Source organism: Colletotrichum phormii (genome assembly GCF_030913505.1).
Source record: "Colletotrichum phormii strain CBS 102054 chromosome Unknown BDP81scaffold_1, whole genome shotgun sequence".
NCBI lineage: Eukaryota > Fungi > Ascomycota > Sordariomycetes > Glomerellales > Glomerellaceae > Colletotrichum > Colletotrichum phormii.
The window spans coordinates 1,025,403-1,049,544 of NW_026851443.1; the positions used below are offsets into that span (position 1 = coordinate 1,025,403).

General features: G+C 52.2%; 6 protein-coding genes across 6 annotated transcripts; 1 reads left to right on the forward strand and 5 right to left on the reverse strand.

Annotated features, from left to right (window-relative positions):
• Positions 1 to 4,222: 4,222 nt before the first annotated feature.
• Positions 4,223 to 5,735, reverse strand: BDP81DRAFT_412693 (uncharacterized protein). The gene is made up of 2 exons (XM_060589232.1): positions 5,187 to 5,735; positions 4,223 to 5,029 (listed from the first exon to the last, which is right to left on the reverse strand). Exons 1-2 carry the CDS (start codon positions 5,277 to 5,279, stop codon positions 4,607 to 4,609), a joined length of 516 nt encoding a protein of 171 aa, XP_060451494.1. The 5' UTR covers positions 5,280 to 5,735; the 3' UTR covers positions 4,223 to 4,606.
• Positions 5,736 to 6,887: 1,152 nt separating this feature from the next.
• Positions 6,888 to 8,672, reverse strand: BDP81DRAFT_444192 (SMI1/KNR4 family protein; the record flags this gene model as incomplete). Its single annotated transcript, XM_060591800.1, has 3 exons — positions 6,888 to 8,449; positions 8,517 to 8,575; positions 8,662 to 8,672. The coding sequence occupies 3 exons, from the start codon at positions 8,670 to 8,672 to the stop codon at positions 6,888 to 6,890; spliced, it is 1,632 nt and encodes a 543-aa protein (XP_060451495.1).
• A 7,737-nt stretch (positions 8,673 to 16,409) lies between these two features.
• On the reverse strand, positions 16,410 to 18,101 carry BDP81DRAFT_444193 (exonuclease; the record flags this gene model as incomplete). Its single annotated transcript, XM_060591801.1, has 2 exons — positions 16,410 to 17,077; positions 17,126 to 18,101. 2 exons carry the CDS (start codon positions 18,099 to 18,101, stop codon positions 16,410 to 16,412), a joined length of 1,644 nt encoding a protein of 547 aa, XP_060451496.1.
• Positions 18,102 to 18,699: 598 nt separating this feature from the next.
• On the forward strand, positions 18,700 to 19,224 carry BDP81DRAFT_388385 (U6 snRNA-associated Sm-like protein LSm5; the record flags this gene model as incomplete). Its single annotated transcript, XM_060587111.1, has 6 exons — positions 18,700 to 18,724; positions 18,774 to 18,830; positions 18,890 to 18,928; positions 18,989 to 19,016; positions 19,068 to 19,131; positions 19,189 to 19,224. 6 exons carry the CDS (start codon positions 18,700 to 18,702, stop codon positions 19,222 to 19,224), a joined length of 249 nt encoding a protein of 82 aa, XP_060451497.1.
• On the reverse strand, positions 19,196 to 20,794 carry BDP81DRAFT_4251 (DNA-directed RNA polymerase). The gene is made up of 5 exons (XM_060590189.1): positions 20,745 to 20,794; positions 20,562 to 20,693; positions 20,087 to 20,145; positions 19,914 to 20,024; positions 19,196 to 19,858 (listed from the first exon to the last, which is right to left on the reverse strand). The coding sequence occupies exons 2-5, from the start codon at positions 20,576 to 20,578 to the stop codon at positions 19,668 to 19,670; spliced, it is 378 nt and encodes a 125-aa protein (XP_060451498.1). The 5' UTR covers positions 20,579 to 20,693; positions 20,745 to 20,794; the 3' UTR covers positions 19,196 to 19,667.
• A 241-nt stretch (positions 20,795 to 21,035) lies between these two features.
• BDP81DRAFT_337393 (transmembrane amino acid transporter) lies at positions 21,036 to 24,048 on the reverse strand. Its single transcript, XM_060585975.1, has 3 exons — positions 23,860 to 24,048; positions 21,531 to 23,729; positions 21,036 to 21,469 (listed from the first exon to the last, which is right to left on the reverse strand). Exons 2-3 carry the CDS (start codon positions 23,637 to 23,639, stop codon positions 21,293 to 21,295), a joined length of 2,286 nt encoding a protein of 761 aa, XP_060451499.1. The 5' UTR covers positions 23,640 to 23,729; positions 23,860 to 24,048; the 3' UTR covers positions 21,036 to 21,292.
• Between the last annotated feature and the right edge of the window lie 94 nt (positions 24,049 to 24,142).

Below are 24,142 nucleotides of genomic sequence, written 5' to 3' on the forward strand. Positions count from 1 at the left end.
TTTTTGTTTTCCTTCTCCGGCTTCCCAACCAAATTTTTCTTTTTCAATCTCTTCACCGCTTGATTGTTGACCGAGTTTTTTATCCTTCTGAACGAGACAACAGCCACCCGTCCAAACCCGTATTGCGGCGCAGGTACGGGATTTCCGATTTGCAGTGTTTCTCCAAGACAAGTGTCTGGCTAGAGTGTTGGTCGGAGTTTTCTTCTCTCTCTCTCTATTCACGGAAGCCCGTAGGATTTCCAAGCCTTCCTACATTGCTGGAACTCTACGGATTAGTCTCTGCTGTGTATGCCGAGTTGGCTATAGTACAGTGTCTCGTCGACTTTTTGAGAGAAAGGGACCCCCAAACACGCTTAAATCTCTTCATCTAGGGGTCCCAGGTGGGCGTGGGGGGAAGGGAAACTGATTCGGGCCGGCAGCCTTGCCCAACCGTCCGTGGCCCGGGACTCGTCGGAGTTTTCCCTCATCGACGGTTCACCTTCTTGTTCGGGCCGGCCCGTAGAGGGTCTGGGGCCTTTGGGTAGGTTTTTGATAAGCCCTGCTGCGGTGGTGCCCGTTCCAGGGCCTCCGAGTACATAACATGGCGGGTTCACGAGGAAACGTAAGTGTTGTGGAGTACGCTTCAGTTCCGGGATTGCGCTATCCGGTCTTCCGTTTAAATCTTCGGGGAGCTGTGGATATTCTTTCCGGTTCGTTGGATCCCCTGGTCATCGAGATGTCGTGCGTCGTCGTCGACGCTTATGAGCCTTCCTATCTGGAGCCTTCCGTATGGGGAAGGTCAGGAACTTGGACGAATTGATGGCTGTAATCCCCAATTTCTGATGGTGATTAGTATGAGCCATACCCCGAGATAGATCACGATGCAGTCCTGTGGCACTATATAGAGTCCTTTTCGACGAATAAATACAAGGCATGCAATTATTACAGATAAGTCAATTATCCCCCACACTTTGCGCAACAGCTCTTTCAGTTATTTTCCGTCTCGAGGTTATGATACGTATATTTCTCTCATACAATGAGGCGATGAGCGAGATGGGCTTCGATTATATTCTCATATTGGATACCATCCTCATCGGCACTTGTATAGTGCGATCTTTCCCACTCACTTCAAACATGCGCTCTCTATCAGCTCGTCATGTCCAGGACAGTACGTCCATGCTTGCTTGATTCATAGATGTAGTCGCGAACAGGAGCTGATTACCAGTTTCACTCCTCTTCGTACGTTCTACCCTGGGTCCGGTCCATCTTGTCACTGGATATAGCTCTTCCACACACTCGAAGTTATCTGAGCAAAGCCATCAAAATCTCCTGACTGCTGCGTTGAGACTGGCTTCCTCTCTAGGGACCGATCACCGAACGTGTGACGGACTCCTTTCCAAGATGGCATCTATGTCAATATAAATAAGTCGCGCGCTCGCATCTGATGGTGATATCGGCACGACTTTTCGTGGCGTACATTCCCAGGCAGATCTCGCCGCTTGGTGATGAGTGTGTCTATATATAGAGAACAGCTATAGCAATACATCAGTCATGGTATAGCACCTACATTGCTCAGTATTATGCATTTCTAGCCAGTGATTATTCATAAGTGAATCTAAATACGGAAGGGATAGCTCATTATGGGTAAAGCCTTTGTTGATGTGACCCTTCGATGTGGACTTAAGTTTCCTTTGCTAGAAGGGACTTCCCTTAAAGATCAAAACAAAAACAAAAGGAGTACCAGATACTCACCAGTTTCCAACTGCGAGATGGTACTTATGAGGGGAAATTTTCATCATCACAGCAGTGTTGACCTTTTCGTAATATGGCTGTCTACATAGCGGGTATTTATAGTAAGCGATTCCTCTCTGGTCGAGAAACAGGAACCTTCTCTATGAGCTCTGTTGCCCACTTCTTGCTTAACACTCCAGGACTAGGGCTCTCCAAAAATTAGTACTTTAGAGGGCAGAGAAGTCTATCACGGGTTTTCTTTTGACACCAAGACGGCTGGGTCTCCAATATCGGGGTTCTCAGACCATGGGCAGCACCGCTTACTTATTGCATTAGCCACGGAACCCACTCCGATGGCGACAGAGGCATGGTATTTTATTAATGATAGATGTTGCCTAGTAATTTCGCCTTTGTACCTCCTACGCATTTATAGCCCAAAGTGTATTCCTTGTGGAATGCTCTTACGACCACGCTAATGGGAGAGCGGCAGTGTGTCTAGGTTACTGTGATAGCGGTTCTAGTGATCTACCTCTCTTTTAGTCTAACTACTTGTCGACTCGCACTTTCAAAGGCTTTTCTCCTTCACATCAGCCGGCATACCTTCTTCGAGTCGATCAGGCATATTCGGCACAAGGCCGTTCATCGGGAGGCGCTCTGCGTCACGGACGTAGAGGCGTCCCTTATCAACGCCGAGAGACTCGTGAAGCTCCCGCGGCAGGACGAGTATTTAGCCAAGATGAGAGCAGGTAGATTTCGGCGTTTCCTTGAAGAAGGAAATATTTACCTCTTTCTTGGCGGTAGGAAACGGTGGGAAGCAGCATATTGAAAAGCATAGATGACCACGGAGATGTTGGACATTACGGTGTGAGGAGAAAAAGGGGGTCAATTGTGACAAGGCAGATAGCTCCCTTGCTTAGAAATTTCTTTGATAGAGCTCAAGGTAGTCATTTTAGACTTCCTGAGTTATCTCCTTACCTGAGGCAAGTATCCGCGAGATCTAGCGAGGTGACATGCGCTGCTATGGACTCGGCTGGCAGTGCGCGAGATGCGGCTCTCTCGCGCAAACGGCACGATTATGTTAGGTATACTGCAATATCTACCGCAGAAGCTTCTTGTATGTGGCTGGTGCTCTGGCGAATGTTTGACATTCCGTACCTAGCTGCTCCAGGCATAGTCAGTGTCAGTGACGTAAAACTATGAGGGACGTCGTTTCAAGGGCAGAGTATGAGAAACACATGATAGATAGTATGCAAGAACGTCGAATATTCGCACTATGGCTATGAAAGCCAGAGGTCTTTGATGTCTTGATAGTCGCAGAATCAAATAATTGTCAGCTCCATCGTCCCGCGTTTTAATTTACTTCAGACCATCGTCGCTGCGTGTATGGTTCTCCAGCAACGTTTGAGAAGGCATGAACCCACCATATACATCCATTGTGGATAAAAAACATTGCTTCTACGTTCGAAAACCTTGTGCTGTAATAGCAACACTACATACAATTAATTAACTTTTTCGAGATGCTGTTATTAAGCGCATCAAGGAGAAAGAAGAAGTTTATCGACCTACTAAAGATCACTACTACCATGACAGGGATCGAAAGTCCTTTCCGTCTCGGGACTCTCACGAATCTCAACAACTTGCACCATGTCACTGAGTGTGCAAATTAATCCGGCTGGACTATCAAATCATCATTGAAGGCTAAACAGGGGGCGTCGAATGGAGGTTCGAGGGCAAGGTCCATTTCAGTCATCAAGCAGTCCCTTTCCACAACCCCTATACAGCCAACACTATCGACCGTACAACCGTCTTTCCTCAAGAGCAGTCTTTCGGTGTTTGATCTCGAGACAAAAGCTCATGGTATATATATAGAGGAGGATATTTTCAATGATAGACTTGTTCTAATGGGAGCATCTAGGTCGAACTGTGTGTGCTCTCTCGTGGGGTACCAAAACGATACATACATATAGATAGTTACCCAACAAAAAAGAGTTCACCCCCCCGGTGTTAAATTGGGGGCTACATCTCTTGGTGCTCATGCTGGGATTCGAACTCGGGTACTCTCGCTAAGCCTGCCGTCGAGTAGGCTGGTTGGCGTAATTGATTATTGACCATAAACCACTCCACCACCCAGCCAGTTTGACCCGACCCGTCGACCTAGACAGGCGCCTGCTGGCTGGTGACAGGATTGGACTCGGAGAGGTATATATGGGCTTCCTCGCGGTGACGTGGAAGGTACGGTCGGCCAACTCCTTCCCGCCTTGTTTTTTGGTCACGTTCGTTGCCAGGGGTGATTCACACCAATATCTCGCCCTCAACCTCAAGAGTTAGGATGAGTCAGGCCAATATCACTTGGCGAGAAGATGTTGAATATTTTGGCCACTCCTACCGTAGAATTTAGTTCTAGGAAAAACGTCGCGCTTACTATAAAGGGGCTGCCAAAGTTCCGCGAACCCTTAGTCTCGTTTGCAGACCAGCATCTCACGTGAGAGACGGGCCTTCATATCAGAGTGTCTGTTGGTCTGGTATGGGACATGTCGACGAGAAGAGGGACCGGATTGTGCCGTTTTGAGGAATAGTTTCCCGTCCTCTGTCTCTCACACTTAATACGCAGGAAACACCAAATCAGATATCGAGGAGTCTGCGAAAAGAAGGCTCAAATAAAGGGAATAAAGTAGACTATAGCCATGCCGCCAATGTCAAGCCCATGCGCCACAGTATCCTCAGTGCTATAATTACACACTTGCGATCCGAATCACCCGATTCATACAATCTTCAGCCATTCTGGACAAAAACCAAACCGGTTCGCCCATTCCAGAGCTTTCACCCCTCAGCCTCATGACGACTCTTCCACAAGACCAGCGAACTCCGTATTACTGAACAACCCCAAGGCACCCCTTTACAGAGCCAGGTTGTAGCTATACTCATCCTCCATATTCTGGCTAATCCAAAGCACAACACTGCTCAGTCCCACAAGCGCATTCGCGACCACGTTCTCGATACCCATGCCCAGCGCCGGCATAGCAACGTCCTGCACGACAAACTTGAGGACGAACACCGTTACGCCACCGGCCATGCCGCCCGCCAGCGCGGCGAAGCCGAGGAACAGCACGACGCGGGCCTTCCACGCGACGCCGTTGCCGCTGTACGAGAAGCTGTCGGCCGACAGGCGCGCCTTCTCGACCGAGTTGATGATGAGCATGCCGAGCGAGGAGAAGATGAGGGGCAGCCAGTCGACGAAAGTGACGTGCGTGTCGGAGCCGTTGCGGGCTGATTTGGACCAGACGGCGGAGTCGAGCATGACGTAGAAGGCGATGGAGAACTGGTTTCAGCGATGGTTAGCGGGGACCTTTTCTTGTTCATTGGTGCTTTTGGGGAGGCTTGTTGGGAGGAAGAAGGCAGCTGATGTTCCTCCACGTGCTGCTCTACGACGGATACTGGCGGAGGACCCTCAGGCAAGAGAGAAGGGACAAGCTTACGAGAGCTCCGGCGCCGTAGACGCCAAAGTTACGAGCCCAGGCACTGTTAAGCCATTCCGGCTTGCTGAACTTCCAGAGGCGCTCCTCCTCCATGTTTGTTGATGTATGCGGTGATGAATGGATTGGATTGGGTTGGGTTGGGGGGTGTAGTCGGTTTCGGAAGCGATTAGCTTGCGATAGCTTCCGGTCTGCGGACCGTCGTAGAGGAATCGGGCGGGGCTTTGGGTGTAAGTCGTATTCGAGCAGTCGATGCTCTTGAAGGAGAAGTGGATTGCGGTCGGTGTATCGTGGGCTGAATCGGCCGCGCGTGCGTTGTTCGTCTGCTGCTGCCGTCTGCTTCGATGTAAGGCTGGTGTAGGTGACAAAGGCGCAGGTTCCGGATGTTGGTCGCCTTGACGTTGATCCGGCACAGCTGAGGCGTCACAGTCCCACTACCTGATCCCTATCCCGGAGTTTTGCCGTTCCCACGTGACCGTAAAAGTGTCACATGACCTTTGCACAGCAAAGGCACCTTCGTAGACATTGATTCTGCGAAGCCAATGCAACTACTTAGCCTGTAACATAGTTTAGATTAGCATAGCCCATGTCGGCATAGCGCCCGGCACGTCCTTTTGTTACCAGACGTTAAATACATCATCATCATCATCATCATCATCACCAATGCAACTATATTTTATTTGGTTGAAAACTCTCATTTCATCAACAAAAGTTTGAATTTAGGAATAATTCTTTTTTCTCTGATCCGTACTTGTAAATGCGTTGGGGACTGACGAACTTATTCAAATGCGTGCCATCACCAAGCCCAGCTTACAACTGACATTCCCTTGCCTATCCACACATGACTCTGCCTGCGCCCGTGCTCATGAACGACATCTCATTCCAAAAGACACGGCGTGGACCCTTCGTCGTAGATCTGATCGATGCGGAGCGGCTCATCGCGGTGTTCCAGGCTCAGGTTGACCCCCGTTGACACCCCGCAAACACGAATCGGTCCCAGTAGCACAGAATACGAGGAATTGAGGGGCGCATGCCGCCGCACCCCAAACACATGCACGTAGGCGCAGAGCCCATCTCTTCTATATTGACACGAGGAACGGAATACGATTTGGCCAAGGCCGTCACAGCCAACCTGTATTGAGGACTAATCCTACGCCCTTGCCTCGGAGCGCTCGAGATAAAAAGTAGACAAAAGGTCCTAATAGTACACTAACAATTACCGGCACGCCTGTCAATACTAGCTCACGATGTCGTTCCATTCGCCTCATCCACGAGGACGTGATACGCAACATCCATCTCAAGACAGCCGCAAGGCCGCCAGCAGAGATCGGCTGAGCATGGCAGGTTGGTGCAAATGTACGTATGCCGCGCAGCTATGTCCATAGACTGCAGAAACCTCAGAATGGGGAGAGGCCCATCCGACGTATTCCGGTCCCGGCCCTTTCCAGAGAGAGCCCAAAAAGGAAGAAAAAAAAAAGAGTAGAAAATAGACTTGAAAATAAGCCCAGCCGCCGTGTTCCCTGATGCTCGAAAAAGAGTCTTCAATGTTGTATGACCCCCTGCGGACGTCCTCTCATGATGATTAGAGTCACGGACGCCTCAAACGCCGATGTTTTGCTGTATGACGGGCCCTGTCGCGTAACAAGACCCCGAGAATAGGGGAAACCGTATCGTCGTTCTGTCGTATCCAGTTTTGCACACCTTCTATATCTCGATCTCCTTCATCGGCTCCTCCGATACCTCAGGTTGCTTGCCGTTGGCCTTGGCGGTGCCATTCATCTTGCCAGCGGGGTTTGCATTCTCCTTTCCTTCGCCCTCCGCGGTCTCGACGTGCGAAAGTAGCGACACGCGGGAGCCCTTGGGGGTCTCTTCGCTCGGCCGGGGAGTTTCGACTTCGACAAGCTTCGTTGGCTTGAGGCCGTTTGTCTGCAGCTCCGGCAGAGGGGTTTCCTCGGCCACTCGTGCCAGGGGGCTGGACTTGCCATAACCGGGGCGAATAGGGCTGGCGATGGGGGAAGTGCCTCCCAATCGTTGCATTGATCTTCCTCGTTGTTCGCCATTAGGCTCGGCTGATGTCGGGCTCGAGCTCGTGTACGGGGAATTGGCGCCAGATCCAGCTGGGGATCCGGCTCTGTTAGTAGGTGCGACCGATCTGCGCTTCGCGCTCGCAGCTCTTCGGCCGTACTTCTGATCCACGCGCCATCGAAGAATGCCGAAGTAGGGAGGCTCAACACGCGTCTCCTTAAACTCCCGCAGCTTGAGCTCGTTGGTCTCCTCATCCACAAACCACTTGCCAGACGAGAGGTCGTCCGCGACCATGGCGATGAAGTGAGCCCAGGAGCGCGCAATGACGTACTTGGTATCGTAGTCGCGACCAAAGAGAACAATCTGTCCCCATTTGCCGCTGGGGCCAGGGGCGAGATCGACGGCCAAGTTGTTTCCACCCCAATCGCGCACCAGGGGGATCCAGGCTGGGTGTGCGTACGAGCGCTGCACTGCGTTGGGGGGCACGCAATCCTGGCGAGCAATGAGGTCCTGACGCCAAGAGCCATTGTTCGCGACCGCAGGAGAAGCGGGTTCTCTGGAAGACGATGCCTGGTTGCTGCTGCCGAGGGCCTTGGGGAGAGCGGCAGGTCTCTGGTAGGCCGCCTCGGAGAGGAACTCCTGATTGACCTTGCGCCACTGATCCCATTCCTGAACAATTTCCTCACAGTCAAGCAACATGGAGCCGAAGATGATGCCAGTGGGCATTCCCAGGCGCTCCTGGCCGTCGTGAACCATCAATGACTCTCTTACGTCAAGGGGCAGGGAGCAGTCGAGTTGATGCTCCAGTTCGTTGAGATCGTTATCGGTGCATCCCTCGCAGAGCTGGTCCCACAGTTCAGGGTAGTGCTCCTCGGCCCATGCGTCAATCTTCTTCCACGAGTGGGATACGGGAGGGGGAGGAGGTGAGCCATCCTGGAAAGATTGCATGGGAACATCTCCGGGGCTTTGCAGCTCAAAGCCATCGTGCTGGCTCTCGCGGCGAGCAGATTGAGACCTCAGACCAGGGGAGTAGGGCGCAGAAGGGTTGGGGCTAGTTGGTGTGTAGGGCATGCCGCCGCCCTGGTAGCTATTCTCGCGCGAGAATCTGTTATAATCGTCGGCGAAGGGAGAGGATACATCGGCGCGGGATTCGGAGGCAGTCGCGACGGAGGTGAGGATGCCGCTCTGGCGATTCAGAGGAACGTGTCGACCAGTTCGATGAGGGGAGTCAATAGTAGAGTCTGAAATATGTTAGTTTGGTGGTAATGGAGGCAGGCGGGATGCAAAAGTCATTCGTGGTAAACGTACGTCGGTCGTAGCTGGTCAGATCGTGCCAGAGAGAGCGCATAGCCGCACCGAAGCCGAACCTGTCATGGCAAAGTTAATGTCTCGGTCCTCTTAGGCGTCCCAAGAAAAGGGGACTGAACGGTTGAAAGAACGGATGCCAACGTACGTGTTCGCCATGATTGGCGATGGGGCCCCTGGCCGATTTGACAAGACAATGATCCTGTTCCGGGGTTGGAAAAAGAGATGCGATCGACCGGTTGCGGTTGTGGAAAAGTAAGGAAATGGCAGCGAAAGTTGGGGGTGTTGAAGAAAGTCGATTTACCCCTTTGGTCGTTGGCGTTGAGGTTAGGGGTAACGGCCGAATCGTCCAAGACAAGATGAAAGCAGGTGCTGGTTGGGTAGGAGTCTCCTTAATTTAGAATACACTGTTTCTGTCCACCGCCGTTGAGGTGTTGTCGACTCGCAATGGGGTTGGGAAGTGAGAAGGAGTGTTGAGATCACAGCCAGCGAAAGTATGCGGTCTGACTGGTGAATTGTGTTGTTGGAGGGAAAAAGAGGCTTCGAGGTCGGAGGCAGCGCGGTCAGGTCAGGGGCGGGCCGCGAGGGTTGGATTGTGAGGTGGCCGTGTTTATGTCTGACGGGGCGTGGAATTTTTAGAGTTGGGGACGATGGCGTAGTAAACCCGTCGTCGCACTGCTTGAGTGTGCCAGGCGGGTGCAAACTGTTAGTGCAGTGAAGGAGGCGACAGTGCTGCAGCTCTCAGTGCGACGCAGGAGAAGAAGTGGAGGCAGGTAGGTAAGGTACCTAGTGTGGTACTGGTAATGATAGGGTAGCTGTGCCTTGATATCTCTCTCTCGCTAGAGACCCTGGGCCAGGAAAGAAAAAGACCTGAGCAGACAGAGAGAGGTGTAGCAGGCCTGAAGAGGGTGGACAGGGTCAAATTTGGAGACGTTGAGGCTTTCGTCTGGTCAATTTGGTGGATGGCGCCCGGCGTGGTTTGTGGCACTTCAGGGGAAGGAAGGAGCCCCAGTGTCAGTGTTTCCCCCCAGTCAGTATCCGTCGACACCTCAGGAAAAAGCGAGGATACCTGGGTGTATTCGTGGTGACTTGGTAAGATGGTGGTGGACGTGGTGGGCGTCTGGGACTGGGAGAGGGAGGGAGGGAGGGGATGGATGATGGGGGGCAGGCACGGGGGGTTCGAGTGAAAGTGGGACCTTCAGAACGGTTTAGGAGAGAAGGGGGACCCCTGGTCTCTCCTTTCTCATTAGACAAAATGAACCGGTGCCTTCCTTGCTCGAGCAAGACCAAAGCTAAAAAAGAAGAGGGAGAAAAAGCAAGCGGTGCAGCGGCGACCCTGGACAGGATCAGGATTGCGAGAGGTTAGGTCCCGTCTGTCGTCTGCTGCTGCTTCTGCGGAGTTTGTGACGAGGTGAAGCCAAGGTGAGAAAGAGAGAAGACTAGTAACGAATTGGAGACGCGAAAGCGAGCGAGTGTCGGTCAGGTCGGTGAGGATATTTCCCGTAAGGTAACGAATGCTCTGGATGCGATGGTGTGCAACGATAACGAAGGCAACGATTGAGGGAAACGATGGGAATGGAGATGAAGAAGAAAAAAGAAGAGAAGGGGAAAATCAGAACGGCACGAATAAAATCAGGATGGGCGGGTGATAAGTTGGCAGCAATGGGAAGATAGTGTAGATGCTAATCATCTTTGATCTTCAGGAGCACTGCAACTACAACCTCCGCTCAATGTCGTGTACAATCACAAACGTAGGTACACCTACACCATTCGACTCCCATTACACTACAGACAACAGTACAGTAATTACAGTGCAGGTTGCTTGGTCGTCAATGTACACACTAATAAACTGGGTAACCTAGCCTCAGTCAAGTCACTGCAACAGCGGGATGGCGATGGCAAAATCAGGGTGGGATTGGCACTTTGGGATGGAAGAGGGGGGGTGATGGGACGGCGTTTGACGTCGTAGGACCGGCGCCAGTACTTCGGCAGGCTTCAATTCAGGGCTCAGCAATCTGACAATCTGGTAAATTGGCAGAAGGGGACCCGGAGATTCGCGCGTCAAGTGGGTGCCGCCCTTCCCATGATTCACACTCAATTGGCAGACAAGTTCGGGTCCTTTGAGAGATCGTTGCCCACGAGGTATCGGTAGTACCGTACATCGTAGTGACCGTATTCGTAGCCCGGGCTATTACGCGGTGTTAGGAAAGGGCAAAAAGGGCGACCTCCATTATTGATGATTGGGGAAGGGGTGTGTGGGATGGATTGGATTGGATCCCCTCCCCAAATTTACCATCTTCTGGAGGCGACTATTCCGTGTGCACCTACGGAGTTCTGTAAGTACCTTTGTAGGTTATCTTGTATGGCAGAGGACATGCGGGCAGAAGTGCCGCGAGCCACGGACGAAAAGATAGGAGACAGGGATGGCTGGGCCTCGCAGGTGTGGAATGCCCGCCCGCTAAAGAGGACGCGCCGAAGAGAAGGCGGGCGGCGGGCGAGTGGGAGTGGCAGAAGTGGTTCAGAAACTTGAAGTCCTGGAGTGGGCTCAGTCGCTCAGAGTCATGGTGAGGTAAGGTACCTTAGTGGTGGTGGTGTCGCGGCCCAGGAACCGGCGCTGCTTGTGCACTGTCGCTGCCGAGACCCCTGACTAAAGGAAGCATTAGCCGGTTGCTGATAGGAAAATACCTCGATGAAACCGACGCCTCACGAACGGATACTATGTGGGAAATGTCTTGAACTGACGTAGCGGGCTACTACGCCACAGGATCAAGCCGTTTTCTTTTTGGTCCCGCTGCTTCAATTGGAGCCCAACTTGCTAGTCAGGAGCTTGGGAAGGTTCCTTCTTTCATTGAAGATCCCGGCTTAAACGGCTGCCTCTATCCCTCGATTCGTTCAATTTCCAAGTCTTGCCGGTATTGCGTATGGATATGGAGGTACGTGCTCATCAGGCTTATGATCGCAGTTGGCGACAGCTGTGAATAAGGTAAGGTAATATCAATCATCTACGGATACTACGCGGCATAAACCGCCATTTTGTTTCCCACCTCAGGCGCATGCTATTCTCATTTCCAGCCCGCACCTGGTTGTTTCCACCCCTGGACCGCATCAACTTCCCTCTGGGCCTCATCTCCAACTCTGATTACCATATATGCAACGAAATGTACTTTCAATCTGCGTCGTCCGATCGTCGTCGTCCGATCGTCGTCGTCGCCTTGCTGATTAGCGCAGCACAAGCCCCGAAAGACTCTTCATGTAGGTCTCGGACATGAACCAGATTGAGATGAATAAGAACACAACCCCACGAGAACAAAGGAAAAGCCCAGTCTTCTAGGCGCCTTCCATGAACCGGTAGAGCTGAACCCGTCAGGTAAAGAAGCATTCCGCACGTCTCCTCATTTCAACAGCTTTCCCCGCCCCCGAAACAAGCCTGGACTGGCGGGAACCCTGAATCTTTGGTCGCTCAAAAAAAAAAATTCGCTGCTTAATTTACAGTCCATGTCACGCTGGTAAACTTCTTGAAACATACAGTCTCTACCCCCGCTCGATGCAGAATATTTCCGACGTCTCTAAAGTCAATGTTCCAGAGTACGGTACAGGTACACTCCACTTACTTTTTTCTTTGGTTCAAATGTTTTTTTGCTTCCGTTCAGAGACAGAGAAGTATCAAATGAAGGTTGCACGCGTCGGTGTCATGGCAGCTGTACGACAATGCCACTGGCTCTCACGTCTTGCAGGAGCTCGCAGGCGGCAGTGCGATAAGAGGCGCTAGAGATGCAGGAAGCGGCAACTGGATAGCACCAAAGGCGCAACCCAAGTCGTCACCCAGACGTTGCGCACGGCGACCAGCGGCGGCTGCGCGCTATCTCGATCGACTTGCGGCATGAGTTTTGAGAGAGAGTGGGAAAGCAGACGCTAGAGATTGGTGGTTCAGATGGCAGATGGACAATGGCTTGGGAACACCCGACTACACTACCTTAGCGCGAGGGAGGAGGGCGGACAGTTTCGTGTGGCAACCGTTCTTGGTCGTTTGACTGGCCAGTGCTTCTTTTGATTTCTGGTGTTTCTCCTGCTTGCTGTTGGCCTGTTACCCTTTACCTCACAGCCTAGTCACTGGCATCTCTTGCTTGAATCGCTCGTCTTCCCTTCCTGGGCGGTTGCGGTTGGCGGCATGGGGTTCGTTGCCACGTCCACGGGTGACGGTTTCCCTAACTGTTTGGGGTGGAAGGCAGCGCGCGACTCGCAGCTGCATTTTGTCAGCGGGGGTTTTCCGCTGGCAGTTGCCCGCTGAACATCGGTAGCTCCAGTCCCCAGTGGCGGCTTCCCGGGCTTGCGGCCGCCGGCCGGTCGAAATTAATTGCCTTGATGCCGTGACTTATGCTCTCTGTTGGTTTCCTCCGCATATCCAGCCGCGTTCGCACTCACAATCACATGTCACGTCCCATGAACTTCGGACTTGGCAGCATCCATCACCAAGCGTCGGTGTTCCTACTTCCTTCTACGAGGGGCTACTTGGAGACTGCAGGTCTTTTCTCAAGCCTCCAGGAACGACGGATTTCGCCTCCGAGTCTTGACTCTCCATATCTGACCTGATAGCGTTCATCGAGACCCGTTTCCTTGACGGACACACCCCTGGTTGATGTCATGACGGATCTGGTCCCGTCCCACTTTCATCTGCAAACTCACCGACTAGTGACCATAGACAGACGACCCACACGGCGCAAGACCTAGCTGAACAGTGAGATGGCCATGCCAAGGTCTGAAGCGTCCCCGTAAGTCCAGCTTCATGATTCCCTCCTGCAACAGAAAATTTGACAACGGCCGCGTAGCTAGTGCCAGGCTTTGTGTGCTAGTCCATAGACAAAAGCTCAAGTCTCGGGATTGTCCGCATAATGCCTCTCCATCTGCTATTACGTTACGGTTGACACAGCGCCTTCACGTTGAATTTGACATCAGTCCGAGGTTGCAGCAAAAGGCCTTCGAAAGTCCGAAGATCCAGCCAAATCTCACCTCAGCCAGGGAGTCGCCCATTGCCAATCTCTCTAGGCTCTTGAAACCCTTGTAGGCCGTTGCATCGTCGACAGTCTTCTGGACTATGCAGGAGACCTTGACGTCAAATTACAGGGCGAAAGACCACCCCACGGACATCAAAGGCCCTTTCACAATGATTCTCGTCGATTTCGAGAATATCCAGGGCATGTGGTGCAAATTGGGTGTGGCTTAAGCTTCATTGCGCCCCACATCTTGCCACTGCTCATTTGCTCTTCTGATTGCCATTGGTTTCGAGTGGAAGTCCAGATATCAGTCTTGGTCACCAAGCTGAAGGGCATGCTTGGTCCCTTGGCTCTCCACAGCTATCTCGATAAGCTTTCAAGCACCATGAGCCGATCGGTTGGCAGCATCCACAAGTGGGATCGTGGACGGCTTCGGATACGGCCAAGACTGCTCCTGTCTACGCTTGGCCTAGGATCAGAAGCAACTAGACACAACAGAAACAAGCCTCGAAGTCGCCACGGATGAGGAATGGCATGTTGTGCAAGCCAACTTAATAGGAATAGGCCGAGGAACATTCTATGTTCAGCCCGGTGCCTCATCTCCAGTTTGGTATATTTCAGCGATACTCGAGCCTAACAGACCGGTCTGTATCAAACAAATGGACTTCCAAGATGATACCCATTCACCCTTCATACCACAGTTGACTACGTCCCTTACATAGGGCATACAATCCGAGGCCACCGAGCCGGAGGTCAGAGCAGCCTGCAATATGTCCGGCGAAGTCCGCACGCCGCTGCTCAAACACGGGTAAGAAATGAAAGAGAAACGGATTGGTTTCGCAATCTGATCACACGAACGAAGGTCTCGGATCAGAAGCATGCAAGCAATACATGACAGAGGGAGGAGCCGCAAGGGAAAAGCACCGCCAAAACAGGCCGAGCGCTCCAACAAGAACACCCAGACATCACCTTACGACTTGAGCGAGGACCGAGCACGATCCCGGTTCTAGAGTTTGTGGGGAGTTCTCCAATGTAGAGACAGCCCTATAATGCCACACTTCGGACGGCGAGGCAAAGACGTCAATAAGCAGAAAATATCAGGCGGGCCATGATCGGATGATCTGCTTGAAAGGCCGTTCGCAAGCTGCGACGGATTCGGGATGATGTCGAACTTGTTTCCTTCCTGCAAAGCTGCGAGGCCTGTTCGCTCGGCCATTCCGAGCTATTTTCAACCTCGGATCTCAATCGTGACCGGCCCCGAAGACTTCTGAGCAATACCGGCTGGGGGCTCAAGTCACCTACCCTTCATCGTCATACTTGCGAGGATAACCGGACAGGAATACCTACTCGTCTGAACGTATCTAGACTACTAACACGATCATTACCTCGTATTCGCTGTTACATGATCTCTAGAATCCATTATGTCTACTTTCTCTCCTACTGGTAATCGTCGCAGTGTTTGATGCTGATATTATTATTGTTACCTGCCACGGACCTCAGCAGATGAGCAGTCAAAAATATGTATGATCCGTAACAGGATATTTGCGCAGATAGTGTTATTATATGTAAGCACCAAATCATACTTTCAAGGCCAAGTAGTAACTAGCATCTCCCATGTTCTCATTATACGACAGCCCGTTCGCCACCAAACGTGTAGTTCATCTCGTACCACTTGTACGCTGCATCTCACATGTACTCTCTACAAACAATGACGACGATCTGAACTCGGCCGATTACGTTCTTTTGTTCTATATATGCTTCTATTCTTAGAACGTGAACCGAGGATGTGGCAAAGAGGAAGAGGGCGACGACGCAACGCCCCAATGCCTCAAAGCATGGGCTGATAGCCACAGATAATGTAAACGACGTGTTATCGCGCCGCGGAAAGATTGTGGCTGTGACGAGAGAGAGAGAGAGATCGTCCAACGCCCATTCATCTGCCGGGTGTGATGTGGTCCTGTACCCTCTCCTGCTTCCGAATAACGCCTCCCGGCCGAGTAGACCACCAGGGCTGTAATAGGATGGACCTAGATATCCACCTAGATTTGGAAGCCGGTGTGGCTTCAATCTCTTTTTCTCTGTGTCTGCCTCCTCACTCTCGGTGCATATCTCTTGACCAATAGTTTATACACAATTCGTAACATGGAAACTTGCTCCCCTCCTTGCACATATCCAACGACGTGACGACAACGGGGTAGATCTCCATGTCGTGTAACCTCTAGTCACGTCACCAAGGCAATAGCAGGAAACAACGCGACTCCTGTGGTGTGCCACCCCCGGAACAAGCTTACTGATATGCATCCCAGGCCTGATTAGTCGAACCCAAGAAAATAACAATAAGAGGCATCCGCGGCTCAGAATAAAAAAATTGAATAAAAAATAAAAAATAAAATCCAACTCGAACTCGTGACCTCAGCACGCAAAAGAGCCAAGTTATCCATGGCATTATGTAGGACCGTGAGCCAACATACGAAGAATCGTAGCGCTCGGCCATCGACTACAACGGACGCTGCTTGTTGATGAGTTGCTCCTTCTTTGGTGCCTATGAGGGAAGGGGGGCCCTGGGATCGGATGAGGGTCCATCAAGGGCAAGTGCGTATTGTACAGTGGAATACACCATGGACGACATCATGAAGACAAAGCAAGAGGACCAATTGAGAAGCCTACCGCATTCATGTTTCGAAACATGCAGGGGCGGCTGTGGCTGATGTGCGGCTCGGCAATTGACAAAGAGTTGACGCGTCCACTTGCATCCTTTATGAGTTTTTTACGGGCTGTTGGAGGTGAATGTAACCAATGCGGGTATCTCTATTATGCATGAATCCAATGCTGAACTAAACAACGTATTTTTCTTGGTTCGTGGACTCGTCATGCCACCCTCTTCATATACGTAGCTGAGCTCATCTCACGCAACCGGGGAGGCATCCCCAGCATCGGGCTTCTGAGCCTCCAGCATCAAAGCCTTGTACCTGCCCTGCAGAACCTCCTTCGGCAGCGTGTGCAGGATCTCGTTTCGCAGCCGCTTCTTGTCGAACGGTAGCTTCTCCAACTTGAGAGCCTCCAGAATGTAGCTCACCACCGTGTTCGTCTGCAGCGGCGGGTCTCGGAGGACCTTGGCGATGGCCTCGGGTGTGAGGTCGTTGTTATCCTTCCAGATAAAATACGATCGTACGGCGGACGGCGAGGCACGGAGGGACTTGATAGTATTCCGGTAAGCGGCCAGCTTCTCATCGGCAGCCACGACTCTGGCATCCTTCTGGCGCTTCTGGGTCGATGCAGCCTTTGTGGCGGCTCTGACGCTCTCGGCGATGGATGGGCCCTCGCCGTCTTCCTCAACTTCAAGACTGTCCATGATTGCTTGGCACTCCGAGGCCGACAGAGGTGCAGAGATGTTCCGCGGGTCGGCCTCCAAATCTTTCTTGTCTGTCGTCGGGAGGGCGACGCCGTCGGCAAAACGAATGCTCAGGCCGAGCTCAGCATTATAGGGGATTGGTGGAGTGGGGTCGAGGCTCTCACGCTTCCCATTGAGAACATGGAATAGCTGGAAGCCAGCATACGCATCGGAAGCGGAGTCTAGGCATTGTTAGCAAGCGTCAGAGGAAAAATTTCGGAAGCACTTACACATGAGCTGGTCCATGTTCAGGGACTGGGACCAGTCACTCGACCGGACATCCTGCCCCTTGAACATGGGGAGACCGAGGTGTTCCTTGACCATTGTAGCCAGAGGCACAAGCCTCTTGTTGATCAATCCAACTTCACCACTTGCCGAGTACTTCACAAGCTTATACAAGTGGCTGAGCTCGAAGACTCCCCTCGTATCGACCATCAAGTTGTTTCGTATCCGCGTACAGTCCCCTTTGATATTCACGCCGACCTTCCGCACGTCAGAGTCCTCCATGATCTTCCGGAATGTCGGAGCGACAAAATCGTCGCTGGGGAACAAGGCAATGTGAAAGAGAGCGATCCGACTCTCGTTAGCAATCTGGATCAAAGAGGCGTTCTTCTTCGGACCCGAGGTCTTCTTTGCGTCCGGAAACCACTCGAGATCAAACCCGAGGACTGCATCATCCTTGAAGTACTGGCATACTCTCTCCATGGTGTGTTTGGTCTTGCAGTAGTGCACTTTGACCTTTTGCTCGACCCCGTCTACCTCGGGCCCGCGAAAGAGTGTGTAAGACCAGAACGATTCCCCCGTGTTCTCTTTCGCCCTCTGGGCTTTTAGGAATGCCGGCAGAGGGATCTTGAAGTCTAGGCCTGTTTGCGGGGGTTCTGCTGGCTCTGTAGCCGCCGTCCCCTCAGCCTCAACCTTGCCCTCCTTCGTACTCCCTGCGGTGTCTGCTTGAGGCATCTGGGCAATGGGCACGTTGTCTAATACGGACTGGTACTCCGGAGCGGTGTAGAAAAGGTCATCGCTGTCAGAGTCGATAATTTCGTCGTTCGATCTCGTCGCAGCTGCGGGCTGGCTGTTGTCTGGCGTCGTGGTGTGTAGAGAACGCAGCATGTCCACTCGCGGATGGGACGTCTCGCCCTGCCGCGCTGAGCCGAAGACGATACCTCGAACGGGATTCCATAGTCTGGCGTATGAAGAAGGATACATTGTTGATTTGGAACGTCTGTGTGTTGTCGAAACTGTCAGTGAAAGACCATGGGCAACTTGGAATTTGAAAAAAGGGTGTACACACGTTTGGACCAGCGCCGACCTCGGCAAGAGTAGGGACTTATATAGACTAAAACTGCTGCGTCTAGGGAAGCCCATCACCGCTGCTCGCGGGTGTATCTGAGGGGGGAGTGAAGCGCCATATTTGCCACCGGGCATTGGCGCGACAAAGTGAAGAACGGGTATTCTTCAGGCAGACGCGTCGTGGGTGATGGAGGGGTTCAATTAAAGTAGGCTTTGTGAGTGATGCGCGACCAGTTGGCGGCAGCGGGAGCTCCAGGGCGATGCGGCTTAGTCATTCACAACTCATCGCGCAGTCACCTGACTTGGGCTTCTACGCTCACCCCTCTGGCCCAGGTGCACGACGTCCATCATCTTGAGCATCGACGTTTTGGTGGCTGGCAAGGAACCTTCGTTTGGTGTATCGAAACGACCATCAAGTACTTTGACGACTTTAATCCCTGCGGAACCTCTGTACGGAAACTACAAACCAGAAAAACTCAGAACATTCATTAGATTCGAAATTTCAAGCAGCAAAATGGCTTCGCAACTGCTCCCTCTGGGTGAGTAGACAAGCCCATAAACGCAGATTATCGTAGCTGACGAACGTAGAACTTATCGACAAGTGTGTTGGATCGAGGATTTGGGTTGTCATGAAGGGCGACAAGGGTAGATTCGGCCGTCCTGTGCTCAAACGATACTGATGTGCTAACTCGAAGGGATGGCAGAATTCAGCGGCACACTCCTGGGTTTCGATGACTACGTCAGTAAGTGAACTTCTGAGGTTGAGCTAACCCCTTACCGGAAATCTCTGACAAGAAAAACAGACATGGTGTTGGAGGACGTGACAGAATTGTAGGTGGCCGGTCTGACGGAAGCGCATGTCCCCTGCTAACCACCGGCTAGCGACTACTCTGGAAACCACACAAAGCTCCCCAAGATCCTACTGAACGGCAACAACATTTGCATGGTACGTAGTTCCCCCTCGGGATTCTTGACAGGAGAAACAGAGACTGATGGTGCGCAGCTCATTCCTGGAGGAGAAGGTCCAGTGACAGCATGAAGAAACTTGGAGAGAAAGAAATTTGAGCAGAGGCAGCTGCTCCTCAAGATCGCAGATAAACTAAGTTCACCATTCTGATAACCTAGAGGGTCTTATGAGGACGGGGCCAAGGTAATACGAGCAAGCACGCCATGAAAGCTGAAAGCGTTGACTCGGAGCCCAAGGGTAAATCACGAAAGAAGGCCTCGGGGAACTGGGCATACACATCACAAAATTTCACGTAGAGAGCCTTTCAAAGCATCGCGTAATTGACGACGTAATGCGCAATGATCAACTTTTCTAATCCGAGGCACTTGCTCAGCCCAGAACGCGAAAACCAATATGACGATTCCCCATGCCAAACTTCGGTATCAGACCGTTATTCCGTAATGACCTTATCCGCCTAACGCCTAGAGGAAAAAATCCCATGCGAGATGTAACCCATCGTCTCAAGTATGTCCAGCTTACTGGCCCTGCTGACTCGAACGGCCGGCCTCGACCATGCGACGAAGCTCGAACTCGCGAGTGAACTCGCGACTGAGGTGCGACAAGTCCTGCATGAGCTTCTTAATGACCTCTACCAAGGCCTCCTTGGCGGTGATCGAGCCGTCTGTCTGGACTCGGATGAACATCTCGGGGACGTTTGGATGCGCGACTGTGATGAGAGTTCAGTATATGTGTGACGCTGGTTGAGGAGCATTGCGCCTTACTCTTGTAACCCGCCATCAGGACGTGCTTGTGCATCTTGAGGTGCTCAGACAAGAGGTTGCCGAGGGTGTGGTCCTCCTTCTTGATGATGAAGTCCGAGGTGTTGGACATTCCTGTGAAGCGTTTAGCTCAGCCGAATGGCTAGAAAGATGGTCAAAGGGCGGGGAAAACGTACCGGAGAAGACCTTCTCCTCGATCTTCTTCTCGCCATCACCGAGCAGGAAGAGCTCGAAACTAGAAAGGAGTTAGCTTCAGTGTACCGAGTTTCATTTGATGCCAAAGAAACGCGCCGAGAAGGATCGGTATCAATTTGGAGGGACATGATGTGGCTTAGGTGTATGCTGAGAGGTGGTTCTGGAGTCTTGATATGCTTCGGAAAGCAGCGATGCGGTAGACCGTGTATGGAACAGCAAGGAAAATGTTGTGATATGGGATAGAGGTGTGAAAATAGTTCCATGTCTTGCGAAGGCACCTCTGGCAGAGCCAGGCAAGGAAGCCAGAAGAAGACCACGGCCACCTCGAGGGCAACTTGAAGGGGAGCCCGAAGGGAATCATGACAATGTGAAGCCGTCTCGAGTCTGGCTTCTGACCAGGCAGACCTAGATTACTCTCCAATCTCACAAGAACAAAGGGGAATAAGATCGTCTTACCGATCAGGCGCGTTCATCTTGTTGATTCGTGATGGTGAACGGGAGTGTGGAGTCGGTGGTAACGAGACTTGAAGGACAAAGCCGAAGACAATGCGTGGTTAAAATTATTGAATTTAGGAAACCAAAGTGAGACTGAAAACCGGTTAGTCAATTGCGATTTAATGACGGGAGATTGATGCATACCTTTGTGTTGGTACTATGGTGAAATTTGAGAGTTCACCCGGGGTATGAGAGATCGTGGTGAGTGAGTGGGATGTGGTTAAGCTCAGGCTCCTTCTCATTGAGGATGCCTCCCTGGGCTGAAGTCATGGTGGGTCCTCCAGAATTTGAGCTGCGCCACAGATGCACAAATGTGGCGGTGCATATTGCTGCTCCCTTCATACATCTTCCTTTCCACCTACACATGTTGAATCCAAAATCGCTGAGACACGTGATATCTACAGCTCCATGTTTATTATGTTTTCAGGGACTTTTCAGAATTAACTGAAGAATAGATTGATTGGAACAAACCGCTACTACGTATACACATACAGAACTATAAACGTGGCGATGAGCCTCTTGTTCTTCAGTCTATGTACAAGCCCATGCTCATTGACGACCGACCGATGCTGTCCAAAACCCTTGAAGAACCCGCTGGAATCCATGCAATGATTACCCAACGCTTTTCAGACAGCACTGAATGACAATTAAAATGCAGTCGCATGCGTTTCCCTGAGGCACTTTGTGCCAACTTACTTCCCCCTGCGGTCGCAGTATGCCGGAGGCTTGCCTTCATCAGAGCCACCAGCCCAGCTGTAAACAGTCAAGGTTGTGGTATAAGCCATGGCAACGAAGCCAAAGATGCAGAGTATGATATCGGAAATCTTCCAGAGTCTGTTTCTCGCAACGGCCTTGTAGTGAAGCAGGGGCTATTCGAAGGTCAGCAGTCGTATCCCACATTGGTAGGCTCATGTGCATGGCTATACTCACCGGGTAGATATAGACAAGCGGAATACAGGCAAAGTTACCGACAAGGGCAACGAACTTGTCAAGATCATCCGCACCACCCCATGCGATAACGGCGCAAAGAATGACAAAGAAAAAGCGGTACAGGTTCTTCTGCCACTTGATGTAGGGGTTGTACTTTCCGCTCTTGGTAAACAGCGCATTCTCGGTGATCTTGATGGCGGGGAAAAGCTGCAAAGGAATTGACAGCATAATGGCGATAGAGTAAAGGAACTGGACACTGTTGACCGCCTTATTGTCTTGGGGCATGTTGAGGAGCACCACAGTCTCTGTCTTGGATCCGTAGGCAGCGTACGAGATGGCACCCATGCCGATGAAGATGACGGAGATGATGATCATGACCGCCAACATGACACGAGGGAACTTGCTGGGGTTCTTCATCGACTCCTGAATAGGGATGATGAGGCCAATTCCTTCAAACGTAAAGATTGCTGTGCCTATGAACAAGGTCCAATCGTTGCGGTTGAACTGGATGATGTCCGCAATGCCGTTGGTGCTCAAGGTAAGGATATCGTAGTATAGCAGGTAGGCCAGGCCAAGCAGGATGAAGGCGTCCGCGATAAGAGCAGTGAAACTCAGCTTCTCGATATCTCGCAAGAGGGAGAATGGCAGGAAGACGAGCACCTGCAAGAGGATCAACCACTTGACAGCGATGTTGGATTTGCAGTCCGATACTGCTAGAATAACGGCCTGCAGGTTTTCTGACGTAAAGACCATGTATGCCGCCACAAATCCGATCTGACTTATAACGATAGATGTGAGAATAGTCGCCCTCATCCACTTGCCATAAAGAATGCCGCCAAGATCACCAAAAGATCCGTCGACCTTGAGACGAGTCGTGACCAAGAGAACGAAGCAGTAGTAGCTCAGCGCCGCAACTCCAAGCAAGACGGCGTTGCTGAAGACCATACCACCATTCAGATAAGCACGAGGCAAGAAGAGAACTCCAGTGCCAACGAATGACTTGAGCAGAAGCAATGCCGCGCTCATAGGGCTGTTCTTTCCACTGCCACCACGCTGCTTGCGTCTCCTTCTATGGCGCGATGGCGTCAACAGCGCGCTGTCTTCCATCGGCTCTCTGTCGTCGTCGCCGCTATCGTCGTCGCTTTCGTACATGTCCTCGCCCGAGGAGAAGTATTCGCCGGGTCGTAAGGCCTCGTCGTCTTCCTCCAACTCTTCACCTGCAAAATGGCCATAGATAGAAAGGAACTCGAGGAAGCTGGACGTCAGCAGCCGAGGCTGAGAGGCTTCGCTAGCCTCGCCGCGCTCACCACCATCTCTGGCCGTAGAGGGGCTTCTGGCCGCCCTGCGCAGGTAGTTGCGACGGAAACCTCCCGGAACCTTGATCGTGTTGATGTCAAGAATATCGGTCTCGGGGTCCGGACGCGAAATGCTGAAACTCTTGCTGCGCTGCATCTTGTTGCGGGCTTCTGCCTCTTCGGTCCACTTGTAAATGCCTCGAGTCACGTCTCCGCCTTGCAGCTGCAAACTCGAAAATTCGTCCTCGTTCAGTCCGGTCTCGGCATCGGCGTTCACGGTCTGTTTACCCTTCACACCATCACGCATGCTAGACTCTTCGGAAGCAGCGTCGGTAGGCTGGACCAAATGCCTCTTGACAATCTCGGGGTCTTCGTAGGCACCCGCACCGGCGTTTCGCGAACGAGAGTCGAAAGATCCATAGTTGGTCATGGGTGTGCTCGAAAGCTGAGCGCCGGCAGCAGCAGGGGAGAGAGGTCGTGCCGGAGGAGTGGCAGAACGCACCGGTGGTGTGCCATGTCTCGGTGGAGATGTTCCCAAAGAGTTGGACAAGGCGGCAGCCAGAGCCGAGACGCCGGGACCTTGAACACTTGAAGGAGCAGCTCCAGCAAGAGGAGCAAGGCTGGCGGTCTCGCTGGCGTCGCCTAGCCTACTTGAGCTCCCGACGAAGCGGCCGGTCTGGGGAGTGCCATATTGCTGCGACGGTACGGGCGATGCCAGTCGAGCGGTGGCGTCTGCTCGAGGTAGAGAGCCGAATTGTCGGGACGGGGAGTCGGCCCTAGGAATGCTGAGGGGATCTCTCGAAGGAGATGCCATGATGGTGGCTAATGAAACCGGTCGGGGACTGTCGAAAGCCGGTATTCGGTATATCGAAGAGCCTCCAACCACAGCGTTGCAGATTCCGAACTGGATCAACAACAGACAACAAAGTTAGCAAAGTGTCATGGGTAGGAGAAGATGAGACGGAACCGAGAGAAAAACGAGAGCTAGATGATGGAGAAGATGTAGGTTCGAATCAAGTACGGGGAGAGTTTACCTGGACTCTGTTGTAAGACAGCTGACGAGATCAATTGCAGCGCACGGCTTGGGGGGATGTGCGTTCGAAGCTGTTGCTACTGGGAACCCGTGATAAGGACGCCGCTTCCATGCGGGTCGGGTGACCTAATCTGGCAGGTCTGGAGAGTCTGTGGCTCACACAGATAGCGTCGGGTAGGTAGCGCTACCTGGCAGCCTGTAGCAGGGCATGGGAGAAGTTCAGAAGGTGTGCTGTGGCTGCGCTGCCGAAACCCGTCGGGCTATGACAACCGACAGCCCAGGAG

Coding starts and splice junctions, on each gene's coding strand:
- BDP81DRAFT_4251 (XM_060590189.1), bottom strand. Junction 20,025..20,086: donor CGAGGAGAAGGTCTTCTCCG/GTACGTTTTCCC, acceptor AACGCTTCACAG/GAATGTCCAACACCTCGGAC. Junction 19,859..19,913: donor CCTGATGGCGGGTTACAAGA/GTAAGGCGCAAT, acceptor CTCTCATCACAG/TCGCGCATCCAAACGTCCCC.
- BDP81DRAFT_337393 (XM_060585975.1), bottom strand. CDS start 23,639: ATGGCATCTCCTTCGAGAGATCCCCTCAGCATTCCTAGGGCCGACTCC. Junction 21,470..21,530: donor CGCTTGTCTATATCTACCCG/GTGAGTATAGCC, acceptor ACCTTCGAATAG/CCCCTGCTTCACTACAAGGC.
- BDP81DRAFT_412693 (XM_060589232.1), bottom strand. CDS start 5,279: ATGGAGGAGGAGCGCCTCTGGAAGTTCAGCAAGCCGGAATGGCTTAAC. Junction 5,030..5,186: donor TCTACGGCGCCGGAGCTCTC/GTAAGCTTGTCC, acceptor CGCTGAAACCAG/TTCTCCATCGCCTTCTACGT.